General features: G+C 54.8%; 2 protein-coding genes across 6 annotated transcripts; both read right to left on the reverse strand.

Annotated features, from left to right (window-relative positions):
• Nucleotides 1-1,502: 1,502 nt before the first annotated feature.
• On the reverse strand, nucleotides 1,503-17,010 carry PBXIP1 (PBX homeobox interacting protein 1). 2 transcript variants are annotated; one of them, XM_081120391.1, is made up of 13 exons: nucleotides 16,713-17,010; nucleotides 16,228-16,277; nucleotides 15,589-15,693; nucleotides 9,243-9,329; nucleotides 7,382-7,508; nucleotides 7,061-7,125; nucleotides 6,822-6,987; nucleotides 5,234-5,467; nucleotides 5,086-5,109; nucleotides 4,706-4,788; nucleotides 4,473-4,604; nucleotides 2,622-3,847; nucleotides 1,503-2,132 (listed from the first exon to the last, which is right to left on the reverse strand). In XM_081120391.1, the coding sequence occupies exons 1-13, from the start codon at nucleotides 16,813-16,815 to the stop codon at nucleotides 2,051-2,053; spliced, it is 2,484 nt and encodes an 827-aa protein (XP_080976517.1). In that variant the 5' UTR covers nucleotides 16,816-17,010; the 3' UTR covers nucleotides 1,503-2,050. The 2 variants fall into 2 exon arrangements, with proteins under 2 accessions (XP_080976517.1, XP_080976516.1); XM_081120390.1 differs by lacking the exons at nucleotides 15,589-15,693; nucleotides 16,228-16,277; nucleotides 16,713-17,010 and adding exons at nucleotides 10,422-10,476; nucleotides 12,078-12,167.
• A 466-nt stretch (nucleotides 17,011-17,476) lies between these two features.
• Nucleotides 17,477-27,869, reverse strand: SHC1 (SHC adaptor protein 1). 4 transcript variants are annotated; one of them, XM_081120718.1, is made up of 13 exons: nucleotides 27,712-27,869; nucleotides 23,828-23,995; nucleotides 23,219-23,289; nucleotides 22,628-22,691; nucleotides 22,369-22,488; nucleotides 22,048-22,101; nucleotides 21,809-21,860; nucleotides 21,520-21,646; nucleotides 20,502-20,700; nucleotides 20,345-20,414; nucleotides 20,130-20,264; nucleotides 19,727-19,965; nucleotides 17,477-19,105 (listed from the first exon to the last, which is right to left on the reverse strand). In XM_081120718.1, the coding sequence occupies exons 2-13, from the start codon at nucleotides 23,990-23,992 to the stop codon at nucleotides 18,977-18,979; spliced, it is 1,425 nt and encodes a 474-aa protein (XP_080976844.1). In that variant the 5' UTR covers nucleotides 23,993-23,995; nucleotides 27,712-27,869; the 3' UTR covers nucleotides 17,477-18,976. The 4 variants fall into 4 exon arrangements, with proteins under 4 accessions (XP_080976844.1, XP_080976845.1, XP_080976842.1 ...); XM_081120719.1 differs by having other exon boundaries at nucleotides 20,130-20,261; nucleotides 27,712-27,839; XM_081120716.1 differs by lacking the exon at nucleotides 27,712-27,869 and having other exon boundaries at nucleotides 23,828-24,547.
• Between the last annotated feature and the right edge of the window lie 50 nt (nucleotides 27,870-27,919).

Consider the following 27,919-nt stretch of genomic DNA (forward strand, 5'->3'; position numbering starts at 1 on the left):
TTCTAGCCTGAACCTCTCTCCTGGAAACCCAAGTTCACCATCAGCATGCATTTTGAGCAAGGTGAACAGGGTAAGATGGCTTCTTCATGAGGGACAATGGTCCACAGAGCTGGGATTCCAGCTCCGAACCCTGGCCCTCCACCAACCTGTACTTGCTCTTCCCACCCCCTTCTCCAGAAACAGAATATTCCTTCCCTAAAGCACCTCCAGCCCCTATCATTGACTTGCTGCCTAGGAGGAAATTGTCCTCAGGTCTCACTACAGTCCCTCTTGCTTCAGAAAGCAAGTACACAACAGACTACAAATATTTGTTGAATGTGTGGTCCTGGTTCCATCCCCAGCCAGCCCTGCCCCACCCGACCCCACAGCTGCATGCAATGAGCTGACACACTCACTGCCCTTTAAGTGAGTGGTACATTATGATACTTCACAGCGTTACATAAGCACTTGCCATCCATTATAGCCCCTTCTGCAGCCTGCAGGCCCTCTCCCCTTTACTAATAACGCTTCTGACCTGCCCTGAAGTCACACCTCATCCTGCCCCCTGGGGGATTCCCAAGGTATCAAACACCACCATCAGGATGGACTTCCTAAAGCATAGCCTAAGGGAGTCTGAGTCTTCTTGGGAATGGTGGCCAGTGAGCAGGCCCTGGTCAGTGGGGTGGAGTTGGAAATTTGGGGCACTAAGAAGTTGGGGAGCAAGGTCTGGAGCAAATATGGAGCCAGGGCGCCACCTAGTGGCTCCCTCACCTCCCCAACCTAGAAGCCTGGTTGGGGGAGGGGGTCGTCTCTTCCCTCAAAAGGAAGTGAAATAACTTTTTCTTTCTTTTTATTGTTGACACTATTACAGATAACAGATGTCTCCATTTGTCCCCCTTTCTCCCCCCTCCACTCAGCCCCCCACACCCGTTCCCCCTTTCCCACACTGTTGTTTGTGCCCATAGGTTATGCCTGTATGTTCTTTGGCTTGAAATAACTTTTGAGTGCCAAACACTGGGCATTTTACTTACATTGCTTTATTTAATCTCTCCCCCATCCCTCCAATCCCCTTTTATGAGGAAAAGAAACACAAGGCTCCTGGAGATTAACTTGCCTAAGATCACTCAGCCTGGATTTGAGCCCAGGGCTCAGACTCCAAAACCCATGCTCATTTCTCTACATCTCCCAGGGGTGCAAGCAACGCAGCTGTAAGCAAGTGGGGTGTTCTAGCCCAGAGCACCTGAAGTTGTTGGGAGGGGAAGCAGTATATGAGAGTATATGTCCCTGTGCTTAGAAACCACCCCAAGTGACAGAGCCGCATGCAATGTCACAGCTCCAACAGCTTTTATATATATTTTTCAACTGATTTTTAGAGAGAGAGGAAGGAAGAGGGAGAAAAAGAAACATTGATGTGAGAGTGGAATATGATGGGCTGCCTGAAACCCAGGCGTGTGCCCTGACCAGAATCAAACAAGCAACCTTTTGGTGCACAGGATGAAGTCCAACCAACTGAGCCACACGAGCCAGGGCTCCAACAGCTCTTTATTGTGATCTGAATCTACAGTTCAAATGGGGAGGTGAAGCCACGTGAGAAGCCAGGGTAAAAATGGGACTTCACCCTCTTGGGAGAGCTGCTTCCAAATCTAATGCTGGGCATCCAGCCAGCAACTCTCAAACCCCAGGGGGCATGGGTCAGGGTGTGGCACCAAGTGCCCTCACTGGCGTAGCACACAAACAAGAGGAGAAAAGCTCTTTGGCTTCAGAATCAGAATGCCATGCCCCTACCCCACCCCACCCACCCCACCCCCCAAAACACCAGTCTTCTCTCCCATTCCCTTTCACATCTAGCCAGACACAATCAGACTGCCAAGGGTCCCAGCCCAGGGTCCTAAACATTTGTACACATTTGCATAGACAGCAAGGCAGGCCCATCTAAGGTCTTTTTCTAGCGAAAGTGGCATCAGTGCAGGGCTGGGTGATTTCGCTCTCCTCTGTGAAGGACATCCAAGGACACCAACCAAGCCAGGAGAGATGGCAGTTTAACAGTCCCCAGGAGCAGATAACAGCAGCCTCAGCCTCTGCGGTGGTGCCTGTGCTCCTCCCTTGGCCCCGCAACTCTGGGGCTCCGAGAGTGTTTGTCTTTCTTCCCAGATCTGTGGGGAGATGGGGGCAGGGCAGGAAGAGGCCTTTAGAGGACAATGCCATGTGATGAGAAGGGGTTCCCTCAGAAGAAGGGGACCCTGTTCCTCCTAAGACAGCCAACACAGGCAGCCACCACCAATCATATTGGAGCCAGACCTGGTCTCCCAGGAGGAAGGCCCCAGTTGGGGAGGCGGAAGGTAGAAGCAATCTCCCTAACCCCCAAGCCGTGCAGGTGTAGGTAGGACAGGACAACTGGGGAAGAAAAATCCCCCAGCACCACGGGGATTCCCTTTGGGTGAGCAAGAGCAGCTTCCTGCCCTCGAAGGAAGACAGGAAAGTATCTGGGTGCCTTCTTAAGAGAAGCCAATGGGGGACTAAAAATGGAGATAAAGACTCAAACTGGAAGACCCTGGACTCAGGACCCTCGCTCCTTCACACACATCCCCACCTCTCCCCTTCTCCTCTGTCCCACCCGACCCAACACCCCCATAGGTGCCCACCTCTTCTTCAGTGCTTTGTCTCCAAAGAAGTGGCTGAAGATGAAGTCCTCGAAGTCATCCACTTCATCATCATCACCTGTCTGTCTCACTGCCACTTCCTCCAGGCTGTCCTCCAAGGCGTCCACAAAGTCCCGAAAGCGGAGGCGGTCATGGCGGAAGATGCCATCCTCACCAAAGTAAGCAGGCGAGAGTGGTAGCTCCTTGGTCAGCTGCCCGGCCCAGGGCAGCCGCGCCAGGTATGTCTTCAGCAGAGAGGCCAGCTCCTGTTGCCGCACTGGGGCTAGCTCCATGCCAAAGAAGGCCAGGCCCTCCTGTCGGGCACACTCATGCACGCCCGAGCAGCCCTGGGGTGCCCGGTACTTGTGTCTCGATAGCTCTGCCCAGAATGACAGAGGCTCATGTCTGTCTTTGGCCCCTTCCTTCCCCTGAGGGTGCTTCTGCCTTTCTCCAGAGGAGTGGGGGCTCCCACTTTTCCTGGGGGGCTCCTTGGGGCTCTGTTGCTTACCATCCTTCTTGTCCCACTCCTCTGGCCTAGGCTTGCCCTCCTTCCACCTCCCTGCCTGCTCCCTGTCCTCCTTACCCCCCCAGCCCTTCTTCCTTTCCCAGCCAGACTCCTCTTTTTTATGCTTCCAATGCTCAGCCTTCTGGTCCCCATGCCCATCCCGCCACTTTTCCTTTCCACTCCGCTCTCTAGAACTCTGGAAGTGCCGCTCCTGACTCGTTTCTGAGGCATTGCCAGGGACCCCAGGGTGCTGCCCCCAGTTCCCCAGACTCTGCAGCTTCTGAGCCAGCCTGTGACCCAGCTTAGCAAGGCCAGCGTGAGCTGGGTCTCCTTGGCCTGCATCCCTTAAGCTCTGCTCCAGGTCCCGCTGCACAGACCCCAGCAGCCGCTGCTGCCTCTCCAACTCTTGCCTTAGTGCCTGGGCCTCAGCTTCTAGCTGTTCCTTCTGCTCTAGGAAGCCAGTGCTTGGCACCTGCCCCTGAGGGCCTTGCTCCTTGGTGACCTGGCCACCCTGTGGGCCTCTGTCCCAGGTGAGGCACACCCCATCTGTTCCCCGGACGCAGTCAGCCTCCAGCCCCTGGAGGCGGGCCCGCAGCTGCTGCAGCTCGGACTCCAGTGCCCTCTGGGAGGCCTTGCCGTGCTGCAGGGCCCCTCGGAGCTGGGCATTCTCTTCTTCTAGCACTTTGGGCTGGTGCATCAGGCTCTGAAGCTCTTCCTTCTGGGCCTGGAATGGGTATAAAGATGGAGGGGACCACAAGAGGGTCTTTTCAGGATGGGTCCAGTGCCTTCTACCCCAATTCTATTCCAGTACAGTGGGCAGGTGGCCCGAGCCCCTTTTACAGCCTGGGACACTCAGAGGACTTGGTTCTAGTCCTTCCCATCCACACCCTGCACCAGACCCAAAAGTCCCCAAATTCCATCACAGGCCTCAGCTTCTCTGTCCTTATGTAAGCACATGCTTCTTCAGTTCACCCAAGGATAGCCAATATGCGCTCTCATTGCCTTATTTCCACCGCCCATGCCCAGAGCGGACACTATTGATCATTCTCAGTACTTCTTTCCCGTTGAGCCTTGGCATGTTCTTCAAATCCTTCTCCACACAACCTCCAGGCAGACCATGCCAATCAATCAGAGGCGGCCTGTCCCATGGAACAGGTATGCCAGCCCTGGCCTAAACTTTACCATGAGGCATGAGTAGAGAATTAGGAAGATGGCCTGACTCTAGTGGGAAAGGGAGAGGGTCAAGGTGTATGGGTAAATAGAGGAAATTTCTTCTGCGGGAGGACACTAGGACAGACGCCTGGCCTAGGGAGGGCTGGCCTAGCCCACCCCTTCCTACTTGTGCCTACCTGCAGCTGGGCCTGCAGCAGCCGGATGTCCTGGTTCTCCTTGGCCAACTTGTCCAGCAGAAGGGCCATGTTCTGCAGGCTGGGGCCACTGTCAGGGGGCGCTGAGGCCTGCAGCTGCTGCCTTCGCCCCTCCTGAGGGCAAAGGAGCCCGTTACCCCACCCTGCCCCACAGCCCAGGGCAACCCAGAACTCCCCTACCAGGCCCACACACTGATGGACGCATTCACACATACCTGCCCATCCCCCCCAGCATCCAACATCTCATTGTCCACCGTGGGATCTGGAAAGACCTGCAGTTCTACTTCCTCCATGGGCCCTGTGGGAAAGCGAAGTCCTGAAACCGGCCCCAGGGCACACAGAACACACTCCTTCCCTCCACACACACACACACACACACACACACAATCACCCTCCTGCCCTGGATCCACCCATGACTGAGAGGTCCAACCAGGTGAAGGGCCATGGGTCACTTTGGACAGCTGACACAGCATAACTGCGCAATAAATGTACAGTCCCCAGCATCCCTACTTCTGACCCAAAGAGCCGCCCCCATCAGCCTCCCTCAGGGCTGGGAGGGAACAGACAAGAACAAGCCAGGGCCCTCCCCACTCACCGTTCTCAGACTCCAAGAGGCCACCTGAGAATGGAGACAGAGCAGCATGGTAAGGCCCTCAGAGGAAGGCTGGGGTAAGGTGAAGGGCAGGAGGACAGTAGGGGCCAGGGTAGAGGCTCAAGGCCCCAGGAGAGGAGGCACCACTCACCAGAGAAGAGGAGGATCCCCAGGCCCAGCATAACCAGGGCGCCGAGGAGGCACATGTTGAGGGAGAGGCCCAGCTCCCCGCTTACACCCTCGCCTCCGGCCTCGTCCTCTATAGTCAGGGGCACTGCAGGCTGAGGAGCGCTGGGCTCCCGGCCCCGCCGCCTCCGCAGACCCTCCACGTCCACGTGGGTGTCATCCTCGCTGCTGGTGCAGTGGTCCTCCTCCCCGCTCCAAGCTGGAGGAAGGGATGGGGGCAAGGCAGTGAGGCAACAGGAGAGTCAGAGCATAGGGAGAGAGGGGACGCGGAGGAAGGCACGGGGAGGCCCAGAGCCCTGACCACAAAGAGGGGCATGTGGAGACCTTGCCTATGTCTGCCTGGGCATCAAGGACAGCCCCTGCCCAGTCTGGAGGCGGGAGACCAGTCCTTTCTGTCTGCCAACTACAAGAGCAGCGTCATCCTAAAAGCACACGCTGTCCTCCCACGTGTGCCTCGTATCAAGCTCCTACAGCTATTACCAGCCCCCCAGGTCAGTCCTAACTCTGGCCACTCCTGCTCAGTCCCTCTTGGCTCTTTCCGGTCCTAAAGGTGGTGGTCTCCTGACACTACTTCTGTTCTCGGTTCTCCTCACTGTGCACACAGTCAGTCACCCAGTATCTCACCCATACTGCCGATGGCCGCCAAGATCAGATAAATCCCTAATGCCCAACCTGGCCTCCCTAGAGCTCCAGGGATAGACATCTGCCTGCCCACGTTCACCTCACACCCGTGCAACTCGACACTTAAACATCTGGACATCACACACCTTGTACCCGCCTTAATTCAGGTCTTCATCAGCTTTGCCTGACCACTGCGGTTACCTCCTAAGTGGCCCGAGGCCCTGGCCTCTCCCTCCACCCTGTCACTTTCTACAGAGATGATTCGTACACTCCTCTGCCACAAACCTTGGACGTAGCCTCCTTAGCACAGGACAGGTGGCCCCCAGCCTTTTGCTGATGCTGCAGCCTTGGCCTGGAATGTTCCCTACCTACCAATAAGCCTACTCTTTGCTCCAGGCTCCACTCAAATGTCACCTCCTATGTCAACCTTTCCCCAGCTATCCCTGTCTCTCCTTTCCCCTCAACCTGTGCCCTAACTGAACCATCTCCTCCTCCTGTGGGAGCAACTTAATTATACCTCCTTTTATATCCCTCATAGGTCTGACTTTCATCTTGGCTCAGTCTTGTCTGCCTTTTACATAGGCCATGAACCACCCACCACCCTCTTCCCCCAAGCAAAGAGCTAACACATGCAAGGGACTCAGGGGATAAGAGTTGAATCTAGAGGCAAGAAAAGAGGAGGCCCAAGGACAGAGAGGAAAGAATCAACCAAACCTGGGCCCTGCCACTTATCAGCTATGTGACTTTAGTCAAGTCACTTAACCTCTCTGAGCCTCAGGGGTGGTGCTGAGGACTCACTGATATAATTTAAGGAGGCGCGAAGCTACTAAGTCCTAGGGCCTGGACCAAAGCTGTGTTCAGTAGTGATGACTACTCCCACAACCATACCTTCTAGAAGGATAGTGCCAAAGGGAGACAAGGAGGACTCTCACCTGCATTGGGGAATGAGGGCAGGCTCTGTTGGGGTCTCTGATCCTCCAGGTCCTGTGTGTCTGGTCCCAGGTCTGCCACCATGGGGGTCTCCTCCAAGTCTCCCTGGGCCACTGTGTCTCCTGAGCCAGGGAACTCCACACCATGACCATCACCTTCCGGGACGCCCTGATTTAGACATAGCTGTGAGCAGCTCCTGGCCCTTCCCACTTCCTTCCCTTCCCTCAGTGAATGTCCTCACCTTGGCCTCAGTCTCCTCTGGCAGAATGGGACCAGACTGGGAGCTTTCACTCTGGAAGAGGGTCTCTGTAGGGGAAGAAAAGGCCCAGGAAAAACACCACAGCCTACCAGCTAAATTTCCTATGCAGCCCTCTGGCTCCTGCAGGCCCCAACCAGGTTGGAAGAGGCAGAAAAAAGCCAGGATAGAATGAGGAAAGAATACCTTAAACTGAGATTAATGTGGGAAATAAGACTAACCAGCCTCCCTTTCCCTGATGAAAGTGGGAACCCTAGAACATGGAGGAGAGACAGCTGTACCCCACCCTCAGCACGGCCCTTTTACCTTTTCCATCCAAGGTCCCAGCTAATTCTTCACCATCCGCCTTGGAGGGGCTCCAAGGGGCCTGGGGTGCTCTCCCAGGCTCTGGGTCCATCCTGGATTCTGCGCCCAGGGTCTCCACAGGCAGGCTCTGCGGGGAGGGGCGCAAGCAGGAGGTGCTCCAGAGGAGGGACAACAGGACAAACCCAGGAGCATGAAGTCCTCTGCCAGGGTCCCTGGGACCAGCTGCACTGCTCAGGGACCCCAACCCACATGTCACAGAAATATAATACATTGAGTAATGAGCTGGTCCAAAGTGAGGGGAGGGGGGTCAGCTAGCACTGCACCATCACAGCCTGACGTCATGTTTGGCCCTCCCCTAACCTCATTTGCTCTTCTGAGGAACTTTCAGAGGCTCAGTTTCTGTTAAACGAAGAAGCACCACTGGACCAAAGCACTGGACACCGTACAAACCTGCCCCCGCCTAGAAGTTGGATAGATAGAGCCTGGGTCTCCCTCCCCTCTGAGATCATCAGCACTTCCTTCCCTCCCTACAAATGACCAGTTATTGGTTGGATGGTGGGAGGATGGCAAGAGAACAAAGTCCCCTGGGTGCTTAAGGGTCACAGTCACGTTCCCTGCAAACTTCCCTGTAGTTGCCCTCACAACAGGCCGCCCACTTCACTTACATCTTCTAAGTTTTTCTGGCCTTTCCCCCTCACCCACACACCCCTCTCCCTGTAGCTGCTTGCAGGAGCCCCACCCATGCCACCCACCCTAGCCTGTCCTCCAGGGTGCTCTCAGCCTGGCCATCCAGGCTCAGCCTCTTCTCCCTCCACACACTCCTTCTCAGTGGGCCCATCACCCATTTACCCTGTCCATGGCTCCCGCCATCCCTCCAAGAATAATTCCTGGCCTTAGTATGTTTCTTTGCAATTTTCAAATCACTTTTTTCTCGTGGCCACCTCTACAAGGCAAGAATCACACAGACCCTTTTACAGGGGAGGACAGCAAGGTAAAATGCCCAGCTGTCAGAAAGGTACCCAGGACTCTGGCTGAGTGAGAGCAGTGTCCGCCCTCTTCTACTGGTGAGCCCATCCATGTGTCCTGCTCCAGTGTCATCCCTGAGGTCGGCTTCCTCACTCCCAACCGGGCTCCTCCAGGGCACTTAACTCCAGCTCCACGCCTTCTCTCCTCCTGGCAGTTCTGACACACCAAGCCACTGGAGTTTAGATCCCTTTACAAACTTTCTCCAGGCACTCAGTCCTCCATCCTGCTGGACCCTTCAACCTTCTCAGTGGCTTCAGGAGCACAGGAGTCCACTGGGTCCCTACCCAACTACAGGATCTTTAAAACACTCTCCTGCTGTTCCTACCCAGCCCCGCATGGCTTCACCTCTGTCCAGGCAATGAGTGTCCTGACTCCTTTAGACTCAGAGCCCTTCAGTGATTTCCTAAGAATGAGGCCTGAATGCCTGAGCCAGCCCTTCACAGGTTCTCTTCCAGAGGTTCCCAGGCTCTGCCCCTAACCTCATTCCAACACTCTGACCCATGATGCAACCTTGTCCCATGGGCCTCCTCATAGTCTCCCCGACAATGGCTTTTCCACTGTTGCCTCAGATCCTCTGTTCATGCTGGTCTCCACACCAAAATTCCTTCCTGACTTCTCACAGCTTATCACAGCGGCACCCTTCTTCCTGGGCATGGTCCGAGCCCCAACACCTGACTCCTGGGGCCTAATTTCCTTCCCCCACCACCAGAGTTCCTCTCACAGGTGCAGAAGGTGATGCAGGTGACCACAAGGACCAAGGAAGGAACAGACCCAGAAAGCAGCCCAGTCCTGCAAGAATCCCCCTCCATGTGGTTCCCAGGCCTGCTTTTCCTACCTCTGAGCCAGCAAGCACCCAGCTATTGTCCGAATCTGGGCAGGAGGCCATAGTTGTTGAGGTCCTTGAGGCTGCTGTGGCTGCCACCTGCAGAGAAAAGCTTCAGCAACCCTATTCCCTTCAGGAAAGGCAGGATGCAGGGAGCAGCTTCAGCTGGGTTCCGAGGTCTAGGGACTGGGCAGCAGCTTCCAGAACCAGCCTGGTTCCAGTCCTTCTGACCCTAACATCTCAACTCTTCTGAGCAGTATTTGCCTTGCAAATCAGAACCTGTGGACAGCCACAGAGAGGCTCGCCTCTCCCAGGGACCAACAGGGCCTTGGGAAACTGAACTGACCTTGAAAGGTCGATGAAGCAGAGAACTGGAAAGGCTTTGGGGAATAACCCAGCCAACTCTCTCCTGCTATGGTCAGGGCAGATGAAGGCCAGAAAGGGACTGATCTGACTGGCAAAGACAAACAGCTAAGAGTGAGGAAAACAGCCCAGCCCCCCTGCACCCTGGACAGAATCATCAGTGATCTCCCACAGTCATTACCTTTTGTCTCAGGGCTAGAAAGAAAAGACTCCACAGGCTCCTTCAGCACTAAGTCTCCCACCACCCACCCACCCTAAGTCCTTTGTATGGTCTAGTTCAGGGGTTCTCAACACTGGCTGCAGCCCTGGCTGGGTAGCTCAGTTGGTTAGAGCATCATTGCAATACACCACATAAGGTTGTGGGTTCGATCCCCAGTCAGGGCACATACAAGAAGCAACCAATGAATGCATAAACAAGTGGAGCAACGAATCAATGTTTCTTTCCCTCCCCTTCCTCTTGCTCTCTAAAATCAATCAATCATTCAATCAATAAACAAACAAAAAACCACTGGTTGCACACTGAAATCACCTAAGATTCTGATTCAATTGATATTCAGGTCAGGTTGAGGCATGGATCTCTTTTAAAACCTCCCAGATGATTCTCACCTGCAGGCAGGGTTGAGACTAACTGGCAAGGCTTAGGTCATCCAAATGTACCTTTAGTAAATCTTCTGTCACTCTCACTCTCCATTTAAACTCTGTTCCCTTATTAGTAATCCCCAGAGTTTCAAGGAACTTGACGGTGATTGGGAAAAGGATTTTATGGCAACTATCATGTATAAAGACTTTACAGTTTGCAAAAATCAGAGCTGTGGCCGTGTTCCTTACCTCTTTTGCTCTGACTTGGCAGGTGGGGGTAGGAAGTCCTTCCAGCTTCCAAAGCCTGACACAAAGCAGAGTAAAAAGAGAGGCCCCTTCATCCAAGGCCCACACTGTCCCCACAGGCTGGGCAGCTGCAACTGGAACTTGGCATAAAGATGAAGGAATAGAGGGGCTGACCTCCCAGAGTCTTGAACTGTGATCCTTCAGAGGAGGATGAATAACTCCTTACTGAGGGGCTAGAAAAGCAGCAAGTGGGAAAAGACCCTGTAAGGAAACCCTGGGGGAGGGGAGTGAGGCTGGGAAGATGGATGGCAGACCTGCCCCCTTCTGTCTGAACGAGTATAAGGTGCACAGCGCCCTAATAACCTATTGTGGATCTTCAAGATACAAGCCCAGCCCGGCCAGGCGTGGCTCAGCAGTTGAGTATCGACCTAGGATCCGGGAGTTCTTGGGTTCGATCACCAGTCAGGGAACATGCCCGGGTTGCGGGCTCAATCCCCAGTCTGGGGCGTGCAGGAGGCAGCCGATCAATGACTCTCATCATTGATGTTTCTATCTCTCTCTCTTCCTCTCTCTGAAATCAATAAAGATATATTTTAAAAAAAAAAATGATCCAAGCCCAGGACAGATGAAGGACACCTCGTGGTGTCTTTTCCAATGCCTATACCTCCCAGACACACACCCATCCCACAGAGACAGAATGGCTGCAATAACTACCCATAGTAAGTATAACAGAACACCCTGACCAGCTTATAGGCATCCATACAGCCATCGCTGTGCAGCCTTCTGCTCTCAGGCCCCTCCTCCGCTGTTCTGTCATCATCTCCCCATCCCCAGTTGCTGTGTGTGACTGTTAACAGGTGGTGGCAGGAAGGAAGTGGCAGCAGCTTGGGCTGAAGTCCCTGTTTATCCCTGGCTGTGTACAGCCTGCTCAGGTCCTTCAGAACCAAGCACCATGGCAACCAGGGTGATGTCAGACCCACTGTCTCATGGAAACCAGCAACGGTATTTGGGTCAACAAGACAAACACTTCTGAGACCCAAACAGGAGACAGTTCTTGGACCCCTGCACTCAGAGTTCTAAGCCCCAGTACCTCTTTTGGTTGGGTTCACCCCAGATTCCAAAAAATCCCCCGTTCTCCCAAGCCAGCATCTCACTGCCTTATTAGGAAGTTTCTTCTGCTGTCTAACTTCCACCTTCCCCCTTTGTATTTTCAGACCTCTTTCGTATCATCGACTTCTAGGGAGAAAACCCACCATCGCCCCCTCCCCCACTACCTCCTCTCCACTCAGGCAGGAGTCAACAAATCATCCCTTAAGGATTGTCAGACACTTCTGCTATGTCTGAAAGACAGCTAAAGGGGGAGCTCTCCCACTCTCCACAAAGCTGGGAAGTCTGGCCTAGCTAATTTCAGCCCCTCTAAGAGTTGTTCCCCAAAACCTCTAAAGCAAAGGAACTAGGGCCACAAGTATTTGCCTGGGGGACTCAGAGCAAGTTCCTGTTTTGGAAACAGTCGCCTGTGGTCCCTCTCCTCCCAGTCCAGCAGTGACAAGCAGCTCTGTAGATCCCCGGTGGAGCCCAACCCTTTGAGTTCTGCCCTTCCTCTCCGATACCCTCCTTCCCGCACCAGATCTACGGGTCCTCTCCCCGCTAGGGCATTACCTGATCCAGCTCCTGCTTCAGCCTTCAGCTGAACTTGTTTCGGCCTCCCCTGGTTCCCAGCCCCAGAAAGTGGAGTCATGTGATCAGGTACTGCCCAATTGGAAGTCAGTTTCCCTGAGGGGGCGGAAACTTTTGGCCAATAAGAGCTGGAGTTGGGGGGGAAATAGACGGGGGAACCTGTACAGCCCAGAAACCTCGGCTTACCTCCTGGTGGGAGACTGGAATTCCAACAAACTGAGTTCTGGGTGACCACCCCTCCTTTCCCAGTCTCTAGTTGTTAGGAGGAAGACACAAAACTGAAAGGCAAACAGTGGAATCTCTGGAGACGACAGGGACAGAGGCCAGATTGGTCCCAGGATAGACACAGGCAGCTGCAGGAAGGGGGAGGGGAGTGGCAAATCGTGGGTTGGAAATAGCCCTCCTGCCACCCTCTCCACTCTGCCTCAGTGCGGATTGTTAAGGAAGCCACTGGTACTTCTTTAAAAGGGGGTCTGAAAAGCATCCCAAAATGACATCTGCTGAACCAGGTGTAGCCCCTTCTCCCACCCTCGATGCTACACTTGACTCCTAACCCAAACAACTGGGGGGTTGAACGGTGGGCGCTAAACGCAGAGCACTAGTCACTTATTTCTCCGAGGCCTAGGAGCCGAAGCTCCGAAACTCCCGCTTGGCTCCAGGCCCGGCCAAGGAATGTGCTCAGAAAAGAAATTTTCTCATAGCAGGGATACATGGGTAGGGTGGGGCACACAGGACTCCCTCTGCTCGGGCTCAGCAGCTTGAACAGGGTCTGCCATTCCCACTAACTGGGGCCCTCAGGGCATACAGCCCCCCAAGCACCCTCACCAGACGTGATGACAGTTCATTCCGACTTTTGCGCACATAAACAGTAAGGAGTCCTAGTCTGGATTTTCAAGCCATTTTATTAATCCAACCGTACAAAAGACTTGTCCCCCCATCACATCTCTGCCACCCCTTTCTTCCAAAACACTGGAGTGAAGGGGGGACTAAGCAGACATTCCCCCAGGAGCCACTTTACAAAATGCTGAGATGGGGGAAGGCGGCACAAAAATAGCAACAGATAAAAGATGGACAAACAGAACCACAAACACAAGGCAAAGTTGAGCAGTGTGGGGCTGCTCTCTGCTGTTTTAGAGAGGACACTCAAAGAGGGACCCAGAGGCCACCCCTTCTTTCGCAGCATCAAAAGCTGCTGGTTCTACCTGGGCAGGCCCATGAGTTCTGCAGTACACCTGTCTTCTCTGCACATGCCGGGGTCCAGGCAACCACTAACTCCTCTCAGGCCTGCCCTCCCCACCCCATTGAGTAATATGTGCATGAGCTGTAAGAAAGAGCAGCTGTGAGGGGCTCCTGATCAGTCCCGTCTCTGGCAGGCAGTGCTTTAAAAATAAAAAACAAAGCCCAGCACAAAACTCTGGCTGAGAGGAATGGCAACAGCCAGAACGCCAGGCCTAAAACGATATAACAAATAGGAGAGAGAAGAAACACCCAGGATCTGAACTGCATTTCAGTACCTCAGCAATGAGGGTCCTGCTGCCTCCCCACCCACAGGCTGGCTCAGGGATCCTTTTATCAGAAGAAATGAGGTATAAGGGCTCTGTGCCCTTTCAAGCTTTCCTTCCATCAAGCCAGGGAGGCGGGGGAATACGGGCACCAGAAGTTGAAGACCTACGCTGAGAACGTGCAGCAGATGGGCAGGGTTCTGGTACAACACAGAGTCCAGGCTTCCAGGACTGTCCAAACTTCAAATATTCTGGTCAGACCACATATCCCAATTTTTGGCAAAAAAAATATGATCATTAGGAAAAAAGCACAAGAGGCTGAGAAAGGACCAATGACTTTGGTATGAGGGAGATATGTCCCGACAGCAGCTCTTACCTACTGTCTTGAAGCCTCAAATCACCAAGAAACTGCCATGGCCACGAACTGTTTCTTCAAGCTATTTGGTTCTTTGAGAGGGAAGAATTGAACAGGTTTTGGAAGAGGCAAGGGGAGAGTAGGAAAAGAGGGAAATCCATTTTTGTTCCCTACAGCTGTCTCCCAGAGCCCATAGAAAGGCTATATTGCAGGAATGGGAACAGACCTAACTCCTCTGGTCAGAAACCTTTTAACACTTGACTCCAAAAACTAAGGCTGCAGCTGTGGGGCTAGATAGGCGTTAGGCACAGGTGTTGGGGGCATCCATCATCTACAGAGGGGACACCCCTGCCCTCCAGCTCTTCCTCCAGCCTCTTTTCTCTTGCAGCGCTACCCCTAGGCCTCCAGAAACAACCACCAAAAAATGGCTCTGCTTGGCAGGGCTTTGGTTTCCTGGATCTCTGCAGATCTCAGCGTGAAAGTTTCCAGAATTGTGAGCGATCCAGGCTCTCCTGCCTGCCCACTTCAGTTCCTCTTCTGCCCCCAGGAGCCACTGCATTTCTGCTCTGGAGGATGGAAAGCCAGTGGAGACAAGGACCAAGAGCCAGACACAGAAACAATCATCCTGGAAGACCAGGGAGGACCGTATGCACTTTCCTGGGTCACCTCGCCAGTATCAGCCGTCATTGGCAGCCACCAGCTGCCCCATGCCCTCGCGGATGTAGACAGACTGGATCTCCTTGGTCTTGAGGCAGAGATCGCAGGCCCAGACTGCAGAGGCCTCAGTGGTCAGCAGCCCATAGGCACTCTCAGTCATGCCTGTGCACTCTCGGTGGAACCATTTTTGGCAGGAGGCCTCACACAGAATGGCATCCTGGTCGTCGTTCACCTCACTCCGACAGGCACCACAAGGATACACCAGGCCTGGAGGAGGCTGGGGCCCTGAGCCCCCACCTGCCTTGCCAGGGGGTGCCAGGCTGTTGGCATCTGGAGTGCCCCCACCCCGCCCACTGCTGTTTGGAGGGAAACTGGGCTGGCTCCCATTAACAGCAGCAGCCGGGGAGCCTGAGTGGGGCTCCTGGGGAAAAGCAGTGGGAGCAGGTGGATTCAAGGGCTTCCCTCCATCCTCACCACCAGGGCCAGGAAAGCCAGGGTCTGGACCAGGGAAGGGACTTGTGTTGGGGGGCAGACTGGGGAGCCCCTGACCAGGTCTCTGAAGAGGAGAAGGGCCAAAAGGTGCCCCTGGCTGCGCAAAGCGTTGGGGGAGAGGAGGGCCCAGCTCCCCTCTGGAAGGCTGTCCCATGGTGGGTGAAATCATGGGGCCAAACCCCCCAACTGGGCCTGGCATCATCTGCCCACCAGGAGGGCTAAAGTTCTGACCCAGAGGCTGGTTGAAGGGTTGGCTGGAAAAGTTCATGTTGCCTGGCGGTGGGTAGCCAGGGCCCTGGGGGGGCATGTTGAAAGCAGGACCCATAGGGTTGGGAGGGAAAGGAGGGTGCTGTCGACGAAGAGGCTGGGGACCCCCTCCACCTCCAGCGCCGTAGCCTGGGGGTACTTGGCCTGCCATGCCCCCCTGCACACGGAAGCCTCCAAAGGGGACAGGACTGCCAAGGAATGGAGGGGCTGCACCCCCCACCTTAGTGGCTCCGAAGTCATCTTCAAAAGGGTTGGATGCAACCAGGTGATCCACCATAGGAGTCGGGGGTGGCGCAAACTCCGTTAGATGTGAGTATGCAGGGCCCTAGTGGGGGAACAGATGAGAGAAAGAGGGTCATAGAGAGAAGTGTAGCCCTAAACCAGGAGAACACCAGAAACACACTACACATTTTGGAGGCAGGTTCCAGCCAGCAGCTCAGATCTAAAAGCAGGATGGACCTTAGAATGTAACAGAGAAACAAGATACAGCATAGTGCATTGTGTTTTAAAAACAGGCAGAACTATGCTGGAATCCCAGCTCTGACACTGAATAAGCTCAAGACCCTAGAGCAAGTATTTAACTTTTTTTAAGCCTCAGATTCTTCATCTGTAAAACAGACAACTGCCCACCTCCCAAAACTGTTAAGAGCACTGTAGCACAATCCCTGGCACTTAGCAAAAGTAAGTGGTAGGTGTTATCATGAGGGAACCATGAAGTTGAAGGAAAGGACCAGAAAGAGCAAGAGAGAGAACTTTCGCTTCTCCCTGTCCCTGACCAAGACACAGACATTGGAGTGACAGAGGGCAGACTCCAGGGAGAGGCTGCTAGGAATTCTCCGGCCCACCAACCACCATTCACCTGCGTATTGGACTTCCTTCGCTTCTTTTCTGGGCTCTTCATTTGCAAACCTGGAAGAGCAGCAAAAGGCGAACACAAACAAGTTTCTCTGAGGCTCCCCAACCTCCTTTCTCCCAGCCACGCTTGGAGGAGCTCTTCTAACTTCAACAAACGCTTGCTTATTTACTTAACAAGGAAATACTAACAAAGATGTAATAAGGAAAGTAAATTGTATTACTACACTCTCAGCTGCCTCATCCTTTAAATGAGACATCCTATCTCTTGATACCCACAGATTCCCAAGTGGGTCCTGAATTCCACGTGCCTTCAAACCCGAGGGTCCTCAATCTATGACACTTTCCCCTAACCCCTGGAGGGCTTCACCCACCCACCTTCTTCATGCCCCTCGGCCTAAGGACCCCCGCCTCCTTCCACCCGCCCAGCCTCCCTTCGAGGTCCCCAAGTCCTCGGCTTCTCCAGCCCCCAGCCCTCTTCGGCGCTCTCACCGGCCTTGCCCTGCTTCCTCCCGGTGCTGGGCGGCGCAGGGGGCGGTGCGGGACCGCCACCTCCCTCCAGCTTGTCCGGTGGGGGCGGCGCCGAGGCGGCCATGGAGTGGGGGACCCAGGTCAGCGGCGGCGGGAGACGGACGCGCCGTCGGGTCGCACCATCGCCCAGAAAGGGTGTCGGGGGCAGCACAGGCCCCCGCGCTGTGGCCACCCCGAGGGCGGCGAGGGGCAGGCGCCGAGCCGGAGCGCCAACTGCGCGTTCTTCCCAGCCTCACTGCCCGCCCGCGGCCGCAGCCACCGGAACCGGAACTCGGCTCGGCCGCCTCCACTGAGCCGGCAGGGGGAGGCGGGGACTGGGCTGGACCCGCCCAGAGCGCCGCGAGCGGGGTGGGCCGTACCACTGCACCACCCGAGGCGGGGGCGGGGCGTGTACCGCGGGGCGGCGGCGCGGGCCCGCTTCCCGGGCAACCGGGAGCCGATCGCCGCCCCCCCCAGCCAGGTCGGACAGTACCCGAAGGGCCGCAGCGCAAGGGGGCACGCCCGGGAAGCCTGGCCGCTCGGGGCCGCGGTCCCCATTGCAAATTCGAACCTCGCCCCCGGACGGTGGTCCCGAAGGTGCCGCCCTGCCGCACCCTCCCGCGCACCCCAGTGCTCGCGGGCGGCTGCCAGCTCGAGCGAGGCCACGCGGGTCCTGCCGCCCCCACTCTCCGCCACGGAGAGCCCACGGCGAACAATAGGTAGCGACAGTGATTGAGAGACCGAGGTAGAAGAAATATGGACTTTAATGAAGATTCTTTCCCTTTGGTATAAGTGAGACCGGTGAAAACATCCAAACAACAAAAAGGCGAGGGTTCAGTCAACTCTCCCTTAGGCACAGGGCAGGGAGGTTTCTACGTCGTGGTGGCCTCCCAGACTCACTGCGAGTAGGCCTATAGAAGATATTCAGTAACCGCAGGTTTTAAATCCCCCCACCCAACCGACCCGTGAAACACGCTCATTCAGCCAAACTTCCCCCTGCCAGCCTCACGGTGAGAGGCCCAAGTGTTTCTCATCCTAGCTTGCAATCGATTTCTGACTTAGGTCTCTCCTAGAAAAGATAATGCTACCGACCCCCACTGCCTCACAGGCTGGGGTAAGGAAAATGCCAATAGTTGTAAAAGGGCTTTGAAGGGTCAAAGAGGTGATGTATAAATGTAATCGATTACCATCATTTTGTGCTCAAGAATAAGCCATAGGAAACAAATTAGGAAAGGAAATCTACAGCCCTAAAATATATGCAAAAAAATAAATGCAGTTCCAAATCTACAGATGGTACTTGGGGATTGTCTGCTGCTTTTGAGTCTCAATGCCCATTCCTGCCTCCACAAAATCCATCTAAGAGAGCTAACAGTTGAGGAGGCCCAAATTCAGTCATCCCCCACTCCCCTGGCACAGGGAGGCAGCATGGAGGATACAGGAGGAAGGGCTACACTTTGGCTGTAGAATATAACGTGCATGCAACATAGAAGGGGTGGGGTGAACAACATGTATATACAAACCCCTGGGGTCAGGGGCCCCCGGCCAGGAGGCACTGAGCAAAGAAGGGGTCCATCTCCCCCCTGGCCGGGAGGGGGGCTCTGAGGCAATCCATAAAGATGGCATATGCCCAGGGAGAGGAAACAGCTGCCACTCCTGCTTCTGTTCTCCCAACCTAAACTGGAGGGGTGCTGAGCAAGGAGAGGACAGAGTCCCAGAAGCCAAGGTGTCAGTACCCCTATCCTTGACCTCACGGGCCCGGGAACTCTTTGCATAAAATATCTTCAGAATTAGATGGTCAAAGGCACAAAGTTTAAACACTGGGAAGGGAGGCTGTTGAGACGGGCTGGAGTACCCTGAGCCCAGGGATAGACCATAGGTGTGATTTGTTCCTCGTTCCCTGGGAGGGTGACTGCCTGTCACCACAGGACATCTTCCATTACGAGGCACACTGCCCAGGCCTTGAGCACCCACCTTCTTGAGGAAGGGGATATCAGGTTGGCACAGGAAAGGCCCTGGGAAGGGGGCCACTCTAGGTTAATACTTTGGTGAGGTTTGGGGAGAAGTAGGATTCTACCCCAGGCTCCTGACTCAAACCCTCTCGCTGAGCTGGATGCTGAACCCAGTGTCCATGCTACCCATAGCTCCTACACAAAGCCAAGCCCACAGAACACTCCAAAGTGAGGTCCTGAGAGTCAGGGAATAGTTGAAGGGTTGAAGAGAGTCTTCTGGAAAGCACCTGGGACGGATCACAATTTCCGCTCCACAGGTTGCTGTAGACACAGTTCACTGCCCGCAGAGATGATGGGCAAGTGGTTGTCCATGTGGTAGCTGATGAGGTGACTGACACTCTCAAACCGGTGATCCTTTGTCCGAACCTGGGAGCGGGAAGGAAGAGGGTTGATTCAGGTGAAGTCAAATAAGACCTCAGCCCCCAAGCCTTGAGGAAGCTGCGATATTCAAGAAAGCTGAGGAAGAAGAAAAAGATGGCAGCGGTGGGAGGGCTGTCCATCCTGACCACTGAGGCTTCTCTAGAGAAAGAAGCTAGAGATAGCCATGGGAATGGGAAGGCTGTGAACTGGGAAAAGGCTGATGCGACATCAGAAATTGGAAGGGATATCTACTCCTCCCTGACCTGGAGGAAAGAGCCCCTGGCTCCACTTGTAAGAGGAGACTTGGGGTGTCTAGCCTGTAACCATCTGACACTGAGCACACCTCTCCAGGATGATTATCTCATTTACCAAAAAAAGGGGGGCTCAGGTAAGATAAGCACCTTCTAGCTCTCCTGGGCATAAAGCTTTTGAATTTGAGGACTGGCCAAGACTGAAGGGAACACAGCTCAGGCTCAGGAATGTCAGAAGGGAAGGAACAGGCAATGCCAGGCATCTTCAGAGCAGGGAGGCCCATATAGAGGTACCCAGCTGGGAAAATCCAAGAAATAAGGGAAGGAACAGGGCTGCACAGGAGGGCACCCCCACCCATACCCCTGCCACACTCACCACACCCTCAGGGTCCACCAGTAGTAGGTGCTTGGGCTGCCCACTCTGCAAGCCAGTGAGCACGTACTGGCCAGGTGTGGTCGTGCTTTCCCGCACCAGGAAATCCCCGTTGAGCTGCAGCAGGGCCTCAGCCTCCCGCCGGCTCAGCTTTCCGTGGAACCAGGGCTCCCCTCGGAGCTGCTCAGCCATGGCCACTGATTGGGGAGGTGGAGGTACCCGAAGGGCATCTTCAAAGGGCTCTGGGGGTGCAGAGAGAGGACTAGGAGAGGCAGCTGGCACAATACATGCCCAGGACCCAGAACCTCTGGGAGGGGAGGCCAGGAAGGAAAGAGCTGATAGGCCAGGGAAGAAGAGGGACCAAGTAAGAAGACAAGAGATGCAGAATGGAAAGAGAAGCACTCACTCATGTCAAAGAGGTCTCGGGGTGCACTGCCATTAACAGCAAGATTGGGGGGCCCGGCCCCGCCCCCTGCTTGCCGGGCCTTGTCCAGGTTCTGGATGTTCACATAGGAGGGGTCATCAAAGAGCTCTCTGCCTGCTGAGGAAAGGGAGGCTTTCACTGACCCCAGGCCTGCCTCCTACACCCCCAGGTTCTGTCCCTCTCAGCCCCCTCCATACCTGGGCAGGGTGGAGGAGGTGGCATCTGCTTGTGGACTTCTGGGTCTCCCCCAACAGGCTGCCCCACAGGCTGAAGGAACAAAAATAAAGTGAGACCAGAGGCCCTAACCAGCCAATCCTATCCCCGGCCCAGTCTACCTCTATACAAGCAACTTACCAGCGTAGCTCCCAGGTGGCTGGAGGTCTGGGCACTGGGCAGAGTGGGTCGAGCAGGCCCTGGGGGGGCTCCTTCCCGAAGCCTCATGTCCACCACCCCTCCAAGAGGGGGCTCCTTCCCCGGGAAGTCATTATAGTATTGATGGTCAGGTGCCTCTTCCTCCTCCTCATCCCAGGCTGAGCCATCAAAGCCGGCCATCCTGAGGGGAGGAACAGGAGGGAGTGAGGAATGTGGGTGGGAGGATGAGGGGGGGGACAGAACAATGGCCATGTATTAGGATTTCCTTTGGGGTAGGAAACCCTGCCCGAGGTGGTGTTTTACTTGATCACTTCATCCTCCCCACACCTCTATAAGAGAGGTACTATTTCCTTTCCCGGTTTTATGGAGGAGCAGAATGAGGGTCAGAGGTGCAAAGACTGGCCCAAGGTCTCCCAACGAAAGGTGGTTCACCTAAGATGTAAATTCAGGTTTGGCTTTAAAGTTCATGCCCTTGACCATTACACTGTCTCCTAAAAATAAAGGGGAAACACTAAGCAGCAGGGAGGGGTGCTTCAGAATATCTTAACCTCTTCTAAATACTCAATACCTACTGGCCTGAGGAACGGTAAGGAGCTCAGGGAAGAGCCACCCTCCCTCACTCAAACTTTCAATGGCTTCTAGAGGAAGGAAAACCAAGAACTAAGGATGGAGAAATGGGCAAAAAAGAGGGACAGGCCAGACACGAGGCAGCTGGAAATGAAAAGCCCATCTAGCCAGGGACAGGCTGCAACATGAGGTCCTGGACTATAGCTCCACCACAGAGAAATGAGGGAAGAGCTGGCCTGCAGCAGGCAGGACCTCGAAAGATTTTGCCAATAGCCACAGGAAACGTAAGAATAGCAGGAAGTGGGAAGCGGGGGCACACAGGTTATTTCCTTCCCTGAACCATTCTGAGCTCAAGTGTGGGAACAGACATACTTTCCCAATTCTGGTCTGGGGCCCAAGAGCTGGCTGCCCCACATCCTCCTCACCCACTCACCTGTCATGGGGGGTGACCAGCTTCGGCGGGTTCCTGAGGTACTGTTTGAATCGTAACTCGAAGGCCTGGCCAATGGTGCTGATGACATCCTGAGCAAGCCCTTCGGGACACTCCAGGATATGGCAGGCTGGGGGCACAGCAGAGGCTGTCAGTGAACTCTGAGGCAGGGAGGAGGTGCAGACAAGAGCCCTCGTCCTCAGCAAGAGCTCCTCCTGCTTAGCTCCTCCTGGTCCTGCTCACCTGCCTCATGGACAGCCAGCCCCACCCAGCGCTCCCTACCATGCCTTACCTCTCTGATTCACCGGGTCTTTGGCAACATAGGCAACATACTCAGCTGTGTCCTGGAGTGGACAGAGCCAAAAGAGGCCAGTTAGCTAAATCTGATAGCCCTACTTCACTCCTGACCCCTAAATACTAGTCCAATTCAGATATCGCCTCCATCTAGCATGCCCATTTCTCTGGCCAGTATCTTCCCAATCCCTGTCCCTTACTCTTCTCCCACCAGCTTTGCTCTGCTCCCCTACTCACCGGGTCCCCGCCAGAAGCAAACGAGATTGACTGCATGTGGTGATTGGCGATGATCTGAGGGTTAGGGCAGGGGATGGAGAAGAAAGGGGATGATGTGTGTCAGGCAGCCTCAGGGCTTACCTGAGCACCCCCCACCCCAGCCCAGAACCTTGAAGACTCAGTCCCATCCTTTTGGCTTCTTACCCCATGTCCTCCTAATAACCTCCTTTCCTACTGTCCTGCTGCTCCCAAGCCTTCTCTCCTAGTTTCTTACCCACATGGCCAGGTGCCCACTTAGCCCTCCCATGAGTGTTTCTGGTCCCCTTGCCCGGCCCCACCAACCTGTTTGCAGTCTGCGGCCATGAGGTTGAGGCTGCTGGTGGAGACGGTGAGAGTGATTGGCATTCCAGCAAATTTCAGGTTACTCCTCCCCAGAATGGAACTGAGTGGGCGGCTACAGGGCTACGGAAGTGCCCAAGTGTCTCAGAAGGTGGGGTTCCCAACACCCAGAACCCCCACACTCCTGCCTTTTGGCCTTCTCCCTTTGCCCTGCCCCTCCACATCTCCCAGCAGCATCCCTAACCCCATTGACCCCAGGTACCTTTCTCCTTCTTGTAGCCCCCTTAGCACCTGGCACAGCCTCACACACCAGACTGATGGCCTCCCTGGGGAAAGAGGGGTACTCAGACCCAGAGCCTGCTTCTCACTCTGCTGGGGCTGCCACAGGGCTGGGGGAGGGGAAGGCCAGGCCAGACTCCAGGGGCACTCCAGGCTCTTTGTCATGTAGGATTGAATTAAGGGCCTTTAATATTTGATGACACTGAGAGGCCGCTTCCTGGCTGATTGGGTTAGGACCTCAATAGACTGGCCCCACCCCCTTCCAGCTACCAAATGTCCCATTCCCTTCCCAAAGGCAGCAGCAACCTTTCATCTACCCCCATTTTCTACTCAAGCTCCAGCTGCCAGCTGCCTCTGCCACCTCCTCCAACAACTCCCAAGGCTGGATGAGTAAGAAGGATCCAGGCCAGAGTTGCCTCTTTTCATTCAGACTTAGACTCACTCCTCTAACTTTCTCTCAATCCCCTTTACCATCCAAAGATAAGCCATCACCAACCCCATCACCAAGTGACCCACTCCCCTCCTCCCCTCACTAGCCTCAGGATTCCCAGATTCTGCCCCCCTCCCCACTAACCTGGTGACCTGAGTCCGGGTGTTAAAGTCTAGGGCACGCATTGACTGCAGGACCTCCACACAGCCCATGTACTGAGGAGAGGAATGGGAGGATTATGAGTCAGCAGCCTCCCCCCAACCCCTTCCCAAAGGGTCCTAGGACTTTTCTCTCCATGGTCCGAATAAGTTCTGCCACAGCCCACAACATGCAAGACAACAGGGAATGAGTAAAGGAAAGGGCAAGCTGAGAGAACCTCATACATCTGGGAAGAGAATCAGGAGAGGAACGACAGGCATTGGGTGGGATGAAGTGACATCTCTAGAAAAGAGGAGGAGACTGGAGGGAACAATTAAGAGTCACTCATTCCGACACTTACTAAGGACCTCCCATGGGCTGGGCATGGTGCTAGGCATGGCAGGGTGGGGGTGGGGCAGGGGAGTCACAAGAAGGAAAGGGGGCCCAGGCAGAGATAGAAGGGGCTGCAGAATCAGAGAAGGAACGAGACAGGTTTAGGAAAAGGGACACGGAAACCAAGGGAGCTGCCAGGGAAGAGCAGGGAAAAAGAGACTCCAGCAAAGCTAGAGTGAGCAGAGGAACTGGAGGGGTCTGGGAGGGAGGATATTCACTCACCCGAACCAAGTAGGAAACCCCGGGTCCCATGACTTTGTCGTTAGGATGCAGCCAGCCCCTCGTGGGCTTATTGACAAAGCTCCCGTGGCGGGTCCACTCCTCGCCCCCCAGCTGGCCCCCTTCCACCCGAGTCCTGCGCCCGCCGCCTCCACTCAGCTTGTTCATGTCCTGGAGGAGGGGCAGGGGGCCTGAGTCTGGCATGGCTGCCTCTATGATCCCCTCCCCATCCTCGGCCAACCTGCCTGGCTCCCCCTTTGGCCCCAGGCGCCCCCCAGCTGGGTTGGCCAGCTTCAGGTTGCTCATCCGGGGGAAGAAGGAGCACAGGGTAGTGGGACTATCGCCAGGCAGAGGTGGCAGGATGGGCCCCAGGGAAGAGGCTGATGGGGAAGGCAGCTCCTCCGGTGGGGTGGACCCTGAAGCCCCCTCCTCCAGCGATGACAGAGACTCATTCCGTAGTGGGTTGTACTTGGGCTTGGGAGGCAGGAGATCCATGGCTGGAGTGAGGGAGGCTGCTGCCCAGCCTGGCCCCCCTGCCAGTCAGGGCAAGGGGGCCAGGCAGGGGGCATCCCCAGGCCCTTAGCCTGATTGGCCCTTTATGGCCCAGGGATCTCAAGGGTCCTGGGAAGGAAGAGGAACAAGTGGCTCCAATTCCTCTGGCTCCCCCAGCTCAGACCCAGACCGTTTCAGCACCATCCCCGCCCAGCGTGGAGCCTCTTCTCTGGCTGAGAGAAGAGCAGGCTGGATCTAGAGCTGCCTGGCTCCTCCCCAAGGGCGGGAAGCTAAGGGGAGAGACCAATCCCGAAGACAGTGCTGACTCACAGGCACTGAGGGGCTGAGCCCCCACCACTGGCCCAACCTAGAACTCCTGGAGAGGCAGAGCTATCCTGGCCCATCCCCACCCTACCCCCACCCCCATACAAACAGCTAGTATCTGGGGAGTAAAGTGGGGGTGGGAGGAAAGGATGGAGGAGTGAGAAGGAAAGGAGGAGGATAAGAGGAGGTCTGACTCAATCCAAACCGGACAAGGGCAGGCCAAAGGGAGCAGGAAGCTGAGGGAGGGTAGTGAGGGAATGAGGGAGGAAACAGAGGCAGCTGGGGGTGGAAAAGGGAGGGGATCCCTGAGCTCAGCATTTTCCTTCCTGTTCAGGTGAACACTCAAATTTCCCCCATCTTCCAGCCTTGGCCACCCCTCCCCACCACTATCAAGCCGAGGGGTGATAGCCCTAGGGAGCCTGGGCCATTAGCATCCTCAGCTACAACAGCTGTGGGTAGGAGCTAAAGAAATGGGGGAAGGAGCCCTGGTTGGATGGCCCAGTTGGTTGGAGCAACGGACCATACACGGAAAGGTTGCAGGGTCGATTCCCAGTCAGGGCACATACCTAGGTTTTGAGTTCGATCCCTGGTGCATACAGGAGGCAACTGGTCAATGTTTCTCTCTCTAAAATCACTTAAGAAGAAATGGGGAAGGAAGCCCTGGCTGGGTAGCTCAGTTGGTTAGAACATCTTCCCAATACACCAAGGTTTTGGGAAAATATAAGAAACAACCCATGACTGCATAAATAAGTCAAACAACAAACCAATGTTTCTCTTTCTCTCTCCTTCCCTCCCTTTCTCCTTTCCTCTCTCTAAAATCACTAAATTTAAAAAAAAAAAAAAAAAAAATGGAGAAAGGAAGAAAGTGGTCCCAGTAGGTACAGAGAGGGGCCAAGAGGAAGGGCACAGCTGGTGAGGTAAGGAAGAGGAGCTAGAGCAGAGGGCAGGCTGGTGGCACCTACCATGCCAAGGAATAGTAGCTCACAGATAAGCACTGTTCTGCCCCCTTTTCCACAGGCCTAGTTAGCAAAGCCAGCTGTGAAGGGTAGAAGAGAGGGGCGGAGGCAGGGCACTGACACTAAGGTGAGCTCCTCCTCCTTTTGCAGTGGTGACTGGTGAGGGCCCATGTGTCCACCACGGGACACAGTTCCTCTCATACCAGGGTCAAAGTCTGGCTGGAGGAGGTGGGAAAGTGAAACAGAGACCACGAAGGGACAGAGGGGGCAGAAGACAAATCTGTGCTAAGTACAGGAGAAAGGAGTGCCAAGAGGAGATGGGCTGAGGCTGGACGCAGGGAACCATCCCAAACCCATTCCTTCCACCCACAGTTTCCTGCCACAGCTCTGCTTGAGGGGGCCATAGAGGAATTTGGAAAGTGACCAAAAAGAAAGTAGTAAGATATATATACCCCCTAAGCTCACCTCTGAATTACCTACCCTTAAATTACTTGAGAAGATAAAAAGATGCAAATAATCATATGATTGTAGCGATTAACAATAACAGCACTTAAAACATGTTAGATACTATGCTAAGCTCTTTCACCCCCTCCTAGTCCTCATCAGAGGAGAGCTTTGTCATTTCATTCACCACTCCTGAGAAGGAATTCTATCAGTTTATTTCCTAAGGCTCAGCGCTCAGCTATAGAGAGCATGAGAAAAGGATTCTGCTTGCTATAACCTCACACCCCTGACACGAGCAAACACACACCAGGATGTCTTCACCTTTCAGAGATGGGCGTTCTGTAGGAGCCTGCAGCATTCAGAGGCAGGGGATGACCAAGAGGTGTGGGCATTTGGAAGCAAAGAAAGAGGAAATAGGGCTCATTCTACATAGAAAGAAAGGAGATTGTAAAAGGAGATTGTCTACTGGGAGTCCGGGTGATTGGGTGTGGGGGAGAAGCTGCATGTGCCTTCTCAGACGTAGCAGGAAATGTGGAAAGCCTCAGGAATGTTTCCAGAAAGGAAGGCTGGGCAAGCAGGACCAGAAGGAATGCCCAGACAAGAACTGGTTAGGGGGAGGGTAAGAGCCAGAGAAGTGGTGGAGGCTGAGCAGCCCCTAAAACAAAAAAATCAACCACCAAAAAGGTCACTGTCCCCTACACCCACCTAAGACGCCGTTTTCTGATGGTAGAAAACTTTTGTTCCTGTCACACGTCAAATAAATGGCCTACCCAACCAGATCCCTTGGTACAGGTATGAAACATTACAACTGTTTCTGGGAAGGGAAACTCAGGGAGTGGGGCCAGAAATCTATGAGCAAGTCTGTCTCCCACCTTCGTGCCAAACCCCAAGCCCAGCCCCCTTCGGGCAGCCACCCTTGGAAGGGGGTAAAGGAGAGGAAAAGGGCTGTCTCTTAATCTCTCACTCCTCAGACCCAGAGATGGGAACCTTGACTTCCCACTGGCAGAGCACTTCGGCGAAGCTCAGGAAAACTGAGCCCAAGCGCAAAGGAGAAGAAGAAAAGGGAAATGTGAGCAGATGTAGCTCTGGGGTTGCAGACAAAGCTTCTGAGGTGAAGACCTGGGTTCCACAAGGATTAAATCTCCTGAGGGACAGTAGTCCCCTAGGGCCCGTGTTTTGGAGAGTTCTAGGAGGCCAGGCTTCTGGGCAATCCGACGACGTGGATTAAGGAAGAGGCGGGACTTCTAGAGGGGCGGAGCCCCTAGAAAGGCGTGGCCTCACGAATTGGAATACAGTAGTTCTCTGAGGGGCAGAGTTTTTTGCCCTTTTGGGAGCTAGGGTTTTTGGTGCGCAGCAGTTAGCAGAGAATCGTCGCGCTGAGGCGGAGTTTCGGGGAATTGGAAGGACTAACGTGGAGTTTCTTGTAGCAGGGCTTGGAAGCATGTCTAGGGGTGGCACTGCCAGGAAAGCTGGGCGTCAGGGTGGGGTCGGGGACAATAAGTAGAACACAAGTCAGGGCTCAGGCAGCCCCCTGAGGCTGGGAGGTGGGACTTCCGGGGAGGGGGTCTCAGGGGGCGGGACTTATAAATGAAGACCGGAAGTAGGGTCCCGGGAGAGGGGTTCCGGGGAGGAGGAGTGGGTCACCTAAGGAGAAAAAAAGTCCCAACTCACCAGTGCCTCATGGAGTCTCCGCACCGCACCGCGGGCTGATTTGGTTGTGGATCACGCCACTTCCTCCTTAGGTCGCCGCTCCAACTTTCTCCCTGGGCAGGCCTCCCTGGAGAAACTTTATTGCACTCACTTCCGGCCCCGCTAACCCCTGACCCTCTACCCCACCGTCCCTCCTTCACCCGTCCCACTTTCCTGAATCAGCCAATGG

Source organism: Miniopterus schreibersii, assembly GCF_964146895.1.
Source record: "Miniopterus schreibersii genome assembly, chromosome: 19".
NCBI classification, from domain to species: Eukaryota; Metazoa; Chordata; class Mammalia; order Chiroptera; family Miniopteridae; genus Miniopterus; species Miniopterus schreibersii.

Coding starts and splice junctions, on each gene's coding strand:
- PBXIP1 (XM_081120391.1), bottom strand. CDS start 16,815: ATGGCCGCCTCGGCGCCGCCCCCACCGGACAAGCTGGAGGGAGGTGGC. Junction 7,126..7,381: donor TGGGACCTTGGATGGAAAAG/GTAAAAGGGCCG, acceptor CTTCCCCTACAG/AGACCCTCTTCCAGAGTGAA. Junction 4,789..5,085: donor CCTCTTGGAGTCTGAGAACG/GTGAGTGGGGAG, acceptor GCTTTCCCACAG/GGCCCATGGAGGAAGTAGAA.
- SHC1 (XM_081120716.1), bottom strand. CDS start 24,319: ATGGATCTCCTGCCTCCCAAGCCCAAGTACAACCCACTACGGAATGAG. Junction 20,265..20,344: donor ACCTCCTCCACCCTGCCCAG/GTATGGAGGGGG, acceptor CCCTTTCCTCAG/CAGGCAGAGAGCTCTTTGAT. Junction 19,966..20,129: donor CCGAGACCTCTTTGACATGA/GTGAGTGCTTCT, acceptor CTGCACCCCCAG/AGCCCTTTGAAGATGCCCTT.